The 12,015-nt window shown below is 40.0% G+C and overlaps 1 protein-coding gene across 4 annotated transcripts in view; it reads left to right on the forward strand.

Annotated features, from left to right (window-relative positions):
• The first annotated feature begins 4,104 nt into the window (after nucleotides 1-4,104).
• The window catches only part of LOC129761780 (zinc finger C2HC domain-containing protein 1C-like), a 45,795-nt gene continuing 37,884 nt past the window's right edge, over nucleotides 4,105-12,015 (forward strand). The window contains exons 1-2 of one of the 4 annotated variants that reach the window (XM_055759542.1): nucleotides 4,105-4,349; nucleotides 8,872-9,329. In XM_055759542.1, coding sequence (XP_055615517.1) covers nucleotides 9,261-9,329 — 69 coding nt within the window. In that variant the 5' untranslated portion in view covers nucleotides 4,105-4,349; nucleotides 8,872-9,260. The remainder of the gene's footprint in view (nucleotides 4,350-8,871; nucleotides 9,330-12,015) is intronic. The other 3 variants (XM_055759544.1, XM_055759545.1, XM_055759543.1) reach the window with 3 other exon arrangements.

Raw genomic sequence — 12,015 nt, forward strand, 5'->3', positions numbered from 1 at the left:
ATAAGAGGGATTCAGATTCATATCTTGACAGAGATTTTAACAGTCGAGTTATAGCGTCACTGGTGGTTCTAACCGACTTTTTAAACACTTCATGTTCTACAACAGACACGAAAACGGAGAGCAACATTTGAGGAAGTGGCTTATCTACAGTCAATCAAGATGTATGATCTGTCACCACATTTATTCGAAATTATTATACATCTAAACTGGTTCATTAGGTTACGTGTGTTGCTTTTACTGCACGGTTATGACACCAGGTCGGGACGCATTTACGAAAGAAGATGGCTTCAACCATTGGAAGAAGTCGGATGAAAAGATAAAATTACATGAACAAGGTCAACAACACCGAGAAGAAGTTCTGAAGTACAACTTGTAAGGTTCAGAGTCCAGCCACGTCGATAGGGAACTGGAAGTGCAAGTAAACGAAAGGCGACAGTACTGGCAAGAAATCCTGCGTCGTGTTGTTGCTATGATTATCTTTTAGGCGGAAAGGGGTTTGGCATTCAGAGAAACAGATGAGATCATTGGCTCTAAACACAACGGTAACTTTCTGGGCATAATTGAACTGAATGCTCAATTTGATCCGCTTTTGATGATCCATCTTGACAACTATGGGAACACTGGTGATGGTAAGGAATCGTATCTGTCCTGAAGCAACGGAGACTCGCAAAACGAATTCAAATGTATATTTTGAAACTTTAAGACACTACCTAAAGCATTACATAGGAAGTTTTGAAAATTTGGAAAAATACCAAAGTGGCGGCCATTTTTGTTAAAAATTGGATATTTTTCATGAAAAATCGCTGTTTAGAAGCTCAAAAAAAATATTAGATATCAAAAAACGGCTATGTAGAGGCTTAAATAATTTATCTTTACATATCGATAAAACATTTCAATCAAATCGGGTAGTAGATCTTGAGATATTGATACAAATCCTTTTGAGACAACATTCCTTAGGGCATAAGCTTTCCAAAAAAGAAAAAAAAAACAAAAATTCGAGGTCCCCCCCCCCCCTTAATTAAAAGCAAATCGAGAAATGCATCGAATGATGAAAGATTAATCTCCCTAAGTCTGATGAACATTGAGAGAGATATTCTTAAGACGATCGATTTTGAAGTTTTGATTAAGGACTTTTCCGAAGCAAAATGCAGGTGACAGTGCTTTACGTAGTTTCAAATTTTTAGAAGTTGTACTACTTTAGTGTATTAACACTATTAAAGACAATTACTTGCAATTTTGAAACCTTTCCTAAATGGGCCCCCAAAAATATCTGCCCGGACACCCCAAGATCAAAATGCAACCCTGTTCCTCTTTCTTCGTGTGTAGAGTTTCTCGCGATTTTCAATTCTTTCCAACTCGTTAACCATAGCTCACGACGTTCCGTTTCCGACTTCTCAGAAACTCCCCCTTATTTGTTTTCCTGTCGAATTCACAAGTCCGTTCATCCAATCATAAGGCCCATTTATACATTGCTAGTAGCTGACTTGACAGTGAGCAGCTACTGGGCCGGTGAACTCGCTTGACAATTTGTTGACTCGCCTTGTCCGTTCACACAGTGTGAGCTGCTGGGGATAAACTAGATACTACAGCATTGGCTTACCAGAGATGCCAGATGATTTTTCAAATGTCCATCAAATAGTCAGAAACAGCAATCAGGTTCGAATTCGACAGATGATTGATCCGAAATCGACTTATCTATTGGCAGTTTTCGTCTAAGGTTTTCAGTTGCATTTATCATTACACAATTTAATCACGAAGTACACGCTGACCGTGTATAAAAATGCTTTGTGTTGAATTTCTTCGAACTGAAGGTACTATCCGAAAAAGCGGAAAGGCAAAAAGATTTGGGCCAGGAATTGGATGCAAGGAAAAGGACCAACAAATACAATATTGAAGGAGCTCAACGATGATGATCCTCTAGAGTACAGAGTAGTGTTGAGAAAAACACCTGAATACGTGGAAACACTGTTGGATTTCATTGGTCCAAAAATACAACGCCAATATACACTCATGAAGGATGCTATACCTGCAAGAGTGAAATTAAAAAACCACATTGATGTGCCTTTCTTCTGGAATATCGTTCAAATTGTTGTCGATATTTTTTAGAATCTCGTAAGCATCCATAGATAAGATAATTCCGGAAGTATGTGATGCTATAAAGGGCAGTCTAAAAGATTTTTTCAATTTTATTTATTTCACCTCACCTCCGCATACCAATTTTTGAAATGAAAATGATAGTGGACATAATATATAAATATAAATACGCGTCAAAAACTAAAATAATGAATGAAAATATACTTTTTTAAATCGAATATGTATACTGTTTCTTAGAACAATACTTTTTTTTGCAAGTTGTGAGTGAATTTTGAATAAAAGTTATCTCAAAAAGAAAACGCGCTCCGCCAGCGTGCAAAACAAAATAACAACGATTTCGTTTAGAAACTATGAGGCTATGAGGGTTTTATTTGTTTTTCCAATAATTTTCAAGTCTATAAATATCTTCGCATGTTTTCAAATATTTTGAAAATAGAGACACTTCTTTACATTTGGCATCCCTCATTCGAGCGCTGAATTCTGTTTTTGACGTTTTGAGGGATGCGAGTGCAAGTAAATTCAAAAAACTTCAAAGTAGCTTGCAGGCCGGATCACACATGACACTAACTGGCATGATGTGTTCAGACGGTGTGAGTAGCTGCACTGCAGTAACTGACTAGACCGACTCGTATGCTTACTCGCACCGTCTGAACCCGGCTATAGACACTCTCAGGTATGAATTTACTCGTCTATCAAGATTTATGAATAATGTGTAGATATAAATTGAACATATTTGTTTATGAACCCTACATCGTGGACAAGCGTGGACATTTTCTTACTCCCTTCCACCCTTCGCCAAAGCTCATACGGTTTCAATCAAATCCGAAACACTGCATATATAATACCGTTCTGACTCAAATTTCGAACACTTCAATGTTGTATAACGGAAGAGTATACGCTAAAGAATATTGGGGCTTTCATTATTCAATTATTTATAACATTGATGTTCAGTAAATTTGGTTTTTTAAATGAAGTGTTCGGAATATGAGTCAAAACGGTACCACCCCCGTGCTTTTTCGGACAAACTAGAGCAGAATAAACGTTAATTTATCAGCGCCTCGCAATGTGTCCCCTCTTCACCCCAACGAGCTGCCTGAACCTTCCCCACCGATAGTGGCGCCCTATCATGACAAACTATCTCCGAAACGGGGTCACCCAGCGACGACCGGCTCTGTCATGTGCAATACATAAATATGCACATAGTTGAATGCACTCTTCGCCAGTGCCGGTGTCAGTCTCAGTACTTTCCGGGCTGCATGGGAAATGCGACTATCATGACCTTTGTACCCTTGCCTGCTTGCTTGTTGTGTTCACGGCTTCACTATTCGACATTCATTTTTCGGTAGTTGCTATGTGCACGTCCATCACTATGTGCACGTGTTGATGGCTTTCGTACACTTCGAGGTTGTTTGGCGGCGAAGTTTCGCATGGTACAACGCGGACCAAGGTTTGCCTGTCGGTACTTCGAGGTAATAATTAGAGTGAATTGGTTCAAGCCATTGCAGGCGTTGCTAGATGATCTCATTTCCGAGATTGTTGACGCTGTGTACCTGTGTACCGTGAACCCCCACACGTCTCGAGCTGAAACTTGTTGCTTGCGTGGGGAATTCAATGTTCAATGTGACACCTGTACAAAACAATAAAAAAACAGCGATACATTTTGTTTCACATCCATCGCGTCAGCAATACTGTCAGTTATCCATCATAGCAACCCTTAAATATGTCACCTCAACGAAGCCACACCTACAAAACAGCAATATGCCAATTACCATAACGGAACGCGTGTTGCGACGAATGATAATCACCGTCATCGATCAGATGACTGCTACTGATGATCATCATCGGCGGGGTGCAACATCAACACTGTCACGATCAGTTCCAGCAACGGCAACGAGGAGGATAAATAGTTAACAAAAACAAGGCTGTGTCGATGTGTGATGTGTACTAAGAAATATAAAACTGCCTCGCGAAGATACCCGGGTTCACAGCTCAGCTGGTTCGATTTTAAACTTTTGCGTGCTTTCAGCCGCTCAGTCACTTGCAAACAGCGGTCGCGACAAGACATTCGCATATTCTTTTTTTTTTATATTGTTACGTTTCTGTGCGGCATTTGATTTTCTTTGCTTCCTGTTCGTTTTATCCGGGTGCATCGCCAAACTAATTTGTGATTTTGTGTGCATAATAAGTGTTCCGTTGGGCGGCGAAAAAAAATCAGTGCAAAGTTATTTTTAAACCATACTTCCAAAGCTGAAGAGGTATTTCACTCTCTCAACCAATCCCATCATCATTGGAATGGAAGCGCTTCTTCCGGCATCTTCCGATCCGATCAACCGTGACTCATAGGCGCGCGACCAGCGAACCGTGAATTTTAATTAAATTACGAAACGCGAACTCGACGTTTAGTGCCGTCTTTTCTGAACGCAATCGATTGCCAAATCAGGCAGTGACAATAACGCCAGGGTGTGACATTCCGTTACGGCAGCGCCATGCTGTGCTCCATCTCGCTTTTAAATTTTTTATTCATTTCGCTCTCTCTCTCGCTCTATCGAAGTGCAATATTCGCGGAAAGGACTCAACTGCTCTGCGTGATTCCACACGCTTAATTAATTAGTAAGCAGCACGCATAACGTGTATGAATTGCAAATGAAACGTTATTTGTGTGCTCCATTGGCTGGCTCCACGGCATCGGCAGACAACCGGTAGAAATGAATAGTGAATAAAATCGAAATCAATTTTCGGCAGAATAACAATCATTTAAAACCATCGTGTGAAAGTGACGTTAAAATTTGAACAGCCAGCGTCGATGCGGGAGTAACGAAAATGAAATAATTTATCCCTCGCTCACTGACTAAGAGGAGGATGCCCAGCGGGGACAATTGGGGTGTGCTTTCGTTGTGGGGTGTGTCGATTTATCACTATCTGCCCGCTATCAGTTGGATGCGTCGAACGCGCATTGAAAAACTTTATCCCGCAAAAAAAATGTGCACAGCTTTCGAATTGATGTCGGTGTTGAACAAAAATGTTAACTACCCGCATAAAGGCGGAGACGGTATCACGTTGGGGAAGAGCGAGTCTAGGTGGAAGGACGGATTATTTGGTTTATTGATTTCGTGCAGCTTTTTATCGGAGTTACAGTTGATTTTTTCTATAATTCGGATTAAATTCTCTCCATACATAAAACTCATGACAACTAAAATTAAGACCGGTTTTAAAATTCATGGTAAAAAAACTAAAACCAGAAAATTGATACCGTGTAAAACTTCTAGAGTTAGTTCTTGGTTGTGTAACTTTTGTTACGCATCACTTCACGCACTCGGTTCGGCATGGAATCCTTCAGCTTCTGGCACGTGGTGACCGGGATGGCCTACCAACAATCTTGGATCCTTTCCCACAGTTGCTGCTTCATCGACTTCTCTATGTACACCGATCATTTCACGATCTCCCATAGGTTCTCTATAGGGTTCAGATCCGGACCATGACGCCGACTGTCATCCTGAAAACACTTCTTGACCTCGAGCCGATGAGGCTTACCTTCGTCTCATCCGACCACAATACACGGAAGTCGATTTTTACGCGGATTTGGGAATTTACGCGTTTTCTTACTGAGCGCTGTTCATGGGTCCAATCGCAGAAATATTCATTGATTAATCTTCTAATCTACCCTTTAAAATTACCTTTTACTATAAAATTCCTAGCACTTCAACCAAAACTCGACATTGTTATATCAGATTATTTTCAGACACAATTCTCGATCAAGACTTTTCAACCATTTGCAAATAATATTTTTCTCCATTACGTTACATGCCAATTTTGGTTTTATTTGCTTGATTAATTCTCGAGTAATGCAGAAATGTGTGTTTCATTTGTATGGCAGAACCGCGAACCTCATCCGTGCTTTCAGATGCTTCGGCGTCAGCATCGGACATTCCGGGGGCTTTTACTGCCTAGCCCCTGCTCCACCAGCCGCCGTTGAACTGTCCGGGAACTCACGGATAAGTTCAGTTCGTCCCGGATCTTTTTCGAGGCCTTGAGGGGATCTTTCTTGGAGGCTCGAACTATGGCTGAGTAATCCTTCGCGTTTGTTTTTCTTGGGCGTCCAGTCGTTTCGGATTTTTTGTGGTCGTGGAGGACAATAAATTATTACTCTCATATCTAATCTATCTTATCTCATATCTAACGGAACGTTCACAGTTTGTTAAATTTGAAAACAAGAGATCTCCATGTGATTCTGTAAGTTGTAGAGTTCCTCCGGGTCCTATTCGTGGACCACTTCTATTTTCAATGTTCATTAATGACATTCCGAATGAGTTGAACTACTGTAGGTATCATTTATATGCCGACGATTTTCAGCTCTATTGTTCTGGTATGGCCGAAAACCTTATCTATATTGTTGAAAAAATTAACAATGATATAGAGAAAATTATAATCTGGAGTAACAGGAATGGACTTAAATTAAATTCCGAGAAAACTCGTCCTAGGAGTTGGCAGCACCATCTCAGATAGTAGCGAAACGTTGTGGATGTAAAGTAATGGGTCATTTAAGCAACTTTGTATACATGAATTGTTAGTGCACCCGTGGCCGAGTGGTTAGCGCCTCACATTATCATGCCGGGTGTTCGGGTTCGATTCCCGTTCTGGTCGGGGGATTTTTCGTCAAAAAAATTTCCTTCGACTTGCACTGTGGTCACGCGTATTCTAGAGCTTGCCCCTCAGAATACATTCAAGGTGTGTTATTTGGCTTAAGAAATCTCAACTATGTATTAACAAATGACGCCAGTTAATACATACGTTGAGACGGCAAAAGTTCCACGGGGAACGTTAACGCCATTCAAGAGTATACATGAAATATTCGAAAAAGAAATAGACTACTTTTTGAAAACAGACAAAAATTGTTTCTTATTTTTCTACGAAAAATTATAACTTGAAAACTATGATACCTACAAAATTCTCGTTAAAAGATGAAATGAAGAATTTCATATTTCTAAGTAGAAAAATGGAAGCAGAGCATGTAAATTGCGATAATTTATACATAAAAATGTTACGAATTGAACATTAATAGCATTTTTTCAAAGAAAAACATGAAAAAGTTATTGTTCGAAAAACTTCGTCCATGTAAATGTGCCCATCTTCCGAAGTATGGATGACTTGTTGGAAATTCTAAAGGCTATTTATATCAATTTTTCAAAATTTTAAAAACACATGTTTTCGAGAAAAATGAATTTTTATCTTCAAAATATTTTTTTTCAATGATTTTTTTTCCAAAAATTTGTCTGATATTTTTTAATGGAAACTTAAATAATTTCCCACATTTCATTCTCAGACAAACTTTTTGTATATCTTCTAGTTTTTGTATTAAGATTTTTCGAAAAAAAAAGTTCAAAAAAAATGTTTAGGTTTTCATTAAAAATTATCAAACAATTTTTTGGAAAAAAAAATCCTTGAAGAAACGGCCAATCGAGTTGGCATGAAATTCTTCATAAACAATATCTTGTAACTCCCAGATATAACACTTTTGTCAATACACTGGCATCATGCCAGTACAAAAAATGAACCGTTTACTCATTCCATTCTACAGTGATTTTAGATACACAACAACATGAGCATATAGTACGTAAATTTTATACGCGTACTAAACAAAACAAAGGCCATTTTTTCACATCTCTCACTGTTTTTCTTCTTCCGATAGGAAAAGGACCACTAGAAGTCGCCTTATATTATTATCGTACCACTTCTTTAACTGCGAAACATAGTAAAGATTCGTTTGTCTGGAGGATGTCTGGAGAATACGGCGAGTGGGATAGGACCTCCCATTTCAGCGTTTCCAACTATGTTTTACCGGTTTCGGCTGAGCATTGTCGTGCTGCAAAATAACTTTATCGTGTGTATGTTCGTATTGTAACCGTTTTTCCTTCAGTGCACGACTTAAACGCAACAATTGTCGGTCCCCCGTAATGGTTTCATTCGGTTTAAGCTGCTCCTAGTACACCACACCCTGCTGATCCCACCAAATAGACAGCATAACTTTCTGGCCGTGAATTTTCCACGCGGCCGCCGATGTTGATGCATGGCCGATGTATCCAAAAACATTCTCGTTAGTAAGAAATTCTACAAATTCAATGTGGCAAAAAACTATGTAGTTTGCGCTTCAACTTTTTGACATATACTGAAAAAGACGCGCAATGACAGTAGCTTTCCAACGAATGTCTGGAAATTTGATTCACTGAAATAATAACCAAGTTACGCGATCTGTTGTAAAACCGAAGAAACTTACCGGTACACCTAATAGATAGATTTGTGGCTTTAGCAGTTTGTTGAATTGTTTGACTAACTTTTATCGCAACCTTCAAAACGAGTATTTCCCAGCAAATAAACAACAAACTATTTCGAAATTTACAAATCCATCAGCTCAAAAATAGACTTCAAGATCTCCACAGACCATTTTCCTAAATTGACTCTGTTTCCGTCAGAAAAGGTCACTGCGCACAAAGTATAATTTACCATTCGAGCGAATCGAACGATTCGAACGGATCTCCCCAATTTTGGACCATACCGCCCAAAATCATTCAAACAACTGCTCTCGTTTTGTATTTCTCCAAGCCAGCTTCCTCGCTCTTCCACCTTCCAACGTCCGATGTTCGATCAATAAAAAAGCCCGCCTTTTAGGGGAACTAGTTCCAGCCACGCACGGTTAATAACATCACCTCTAATGTCACACACCGTATTCCAATGCCCGAGAACCGTTGCACCCCCACAAAACTACTTTTTTTTATATGACAGTTATTCCCACCTCTCGCAAAAAGTGGAACCAGAGACAAAAGTTAACCACGAATAATTCAACGATCAGTACGATTTTGTTACTTTTTCGCAAAAGTAGGCATTGACCATCGGAGCGGCTTCGGTACTGTTCGCCTTGAGAAATCTCCAACTGTCAGTCGTCACTGTTGGAAAACTTCCGGATTCAGTGTCAACGAGGAAATTTGAAAGCATGAAATATCTTCCACAGAGTGCCTTCGGTTAAATGAACGTTTCCAAAAAGAAGTGATAAGTGATCTATTCCTCGAGGAGAAGAAAAAAAACCGTGTATTGAGAAGAGAGTGTGGCGAAATAATCCGCCAGATCGTCGTCATCCACTGCCGGTGACTGTGACTGCAGTTGCGTTTCCAGATATGGCCACACAAGGATCGACGGCCAGCGCCACCCCCGCCGCAATGAAATCAAGGCTCTCCCAGATGCAGGTAAGTGTTGAACATTGCCCACGCCTTCGGTCATCAGTTGAAAATATGGCGTGAGACTTAGTTGATCATTGAGTCGTTTATTTGGCTGAGTCTTCCCTGGTATGTGTTGTTTGCTTTATTCTACAATTTATCATTAGTCGTTCCCTATCGGTGTGGCTCTTCAAAGCGGAACACGATGACGGCTGATGTGAGTCATACCCGCGCCAGAGAAGGAAATATTTACTAAAGCGAGAAATGTACGCGCGCGAGGTTTTTGCTGAACAAACCGGCTCTCGGCACGCGTTGCCCTCGAGTGATTTATGCCCCCGGGCGAAGATGGCGAGTGATTGTGTCATCGCAAGTCTTTCTCCGCGCCTGGCGAACGAGTTGGTGCGCCCATGCCCATGGCGACTGCAGAGTCACTAACTTTGGTAGAAAGTTTCGAGCCCTGAAAGATTCGATGGAAATATCGTCTATAATGAACTAAGTCTTCTACTACATAATTGCAATTCTTCTGGTGCATCATAATAATTTATCCCAACAGTAAACAAGTCCCAACGGAATCAAAGGACGGAAGTTAAGGCCCATTTATACGTTGCTAGTAGCTGACTTGACAATGAGCAGCTACTGACCCGGTGGACTCGCTTGACAATTGGTTGACTCGCCTTGTCCGTTCACACAGTGTGAGCTGCTGGCGAGAAACTAGATACTACGGCACGGGTTTACCAGGGATGCCAGGCGACTTTTCAAATGTCCATCAAATAGTCAGAAACAGCAATCAGGTCCGAATTTGTCAAATGATTGGTCCAAAATCGACTTCTTTATTGGCAGTTTTCATCTTAGGTTTTCAGTTGAATGTATCATCACACAATTTTATAGCAAAACAAACGCTGATCGTGTTTAAAAATACATACTTTGTGCTGAATTTCTTTGAACTGAAGGTACTATCCGAAAAAGCAGAAAGAGAAAAGGATTCGGGCCAGGAATTAGATGCAAAGAAAAGGAGCAACAAATACAATATTGAAGGAACTCTACGATGAGGATCCCCGAGATTACAGAGCAGTGTTGATAATAACACCTGAACAAGTGAAAAAACTGTTGGATTTAATTGCTCCACGAATACAACGCCAAGATACAGTCATGAGGGATGCTGTACCTGCAAGAGTTAAATTAGAAATGACATTGATGTGCCTTTGTTTTGGAATATCGTTGGGATTGTTGTCGATATTTTTTAGAATCTCGAAAAAATCCATAGCTCAGATAATTCCGAAAGGATGTGATGTTATAAATGGTAGTCTAAAAGATTTTTTTTTTAATTTTATTTATTTTGTGAAATGAAAATGATAGTCGATTTGCAGGTGCAATAAATACGCTTCAAAAATTTTAATAATGAATGAAAATGTACTTTTTTAAATCGAATATGTATTCTGTTTCTTAGAACAATACTTTTTTTTGTAAGTTGTGATCTGATAATGATTCTATATTAGAGATTCTCAAGAAAACTATCTCAAAAAGAAAGCGTGCCCCGCCAGCGTGCAAAACGAAATAACAATTATTTCGTTTAGAAACTATGAGGGTTTTATTTGTTTTTCCAATAATTTTCAAGTCTATAAATATCTTCACATATTTTCAAATATCTTAAAAATTGAGACATTTCATTACATTTGGCATCACTGATTCGAACGCTAAATTCTGTTTTTGACGTTGTGAAGCATGCAAGTGCGAGTAAATTCAAAAAACTTTGAAGTAGCTCGCACGCCGGATCACACATGACAATAACTGGCATGATGTGTTCACACGGTGTGAGTAGCTGCACTGCAGTAACTGACTAGACCGACTCGTATGCTTACTCGCACCGTCTGAACCCGGCTTTAGACACTTCCAACAGATTCGTGGAAATCAACCCGACAACAAGTAGCAAGACTTCATCCGACACCGTCCGGATAACAAGCTTCGGGAGGGCAGTGTTTGCAATCAAGAGCGAATCAGAACTGGGACGGAGAAATAACAAGCGAAGCTGCTGTCAAATTTAATTAAAAACTTTTAATTCCTATTTCACTCAACTAACCACCGACATAAAACGACGGCGACGACGAAGAATTACTTGTCGTTCGCCTGCGCCGCCAAACGAAACGACGAAAGGCACTGTGTTGGGGGAAAGCATTGATGAGCACTAAATTCAATATAATTAGACATTCCTGGCTGGAAATTTTCGTACATCAGGATGACACTTTCTTCATTGTGATTAAAGTTTTTCGGTAGCCTTCAATCAGAACCTTTCACTCTTCATTCTGAGCGCGCAGAACGCGCGCTGCGAAAGGCGCAAGACCATTTATCTTCTTTAATTCCTCGATTGTATTCTCGAGGTTATATCCAGCAGCAAACTGGGGCAGAGAACGAAGCCGACAGGCTCCAATGTCATCGCATTTAAGATGATGTGGTACCACAGAGATTCACCGTCATCCTGAGATTAAAGCTGAGTGTGAGTCCTATGATTCAACGATTCCCACAATATGAACGAGCAACGATAATAGGTGATACCAGTTCCTATTTTTTACGTGCTTCCGAACACTAAATGTACAGGGAAAGTCTGGGAAATGAGTAAAATAATTGTGCTCTCGGCGCCGAGGGAAATCTCGATTTATTGGTATACAAATTAGATTCCCAATCGTTCGATATCTTCGTATCTTCCTTTCAATTCTTCCTA

Source organism: Toxorhynchites rutilus, chromosome 1, assembly GCF_029784135.1.
Source record: "Toxorhynchites rutilus septentrionalis strain SRP chromosome 1, ASM2978413v1, whole genome shotgun sequence".
Lineage (NCBI taxonomy): Eukaryota > Metazoa > Arthropoda > Insecta > Diptera > Culicidae > Toxorhynchites > Toxorhynchites rutilus.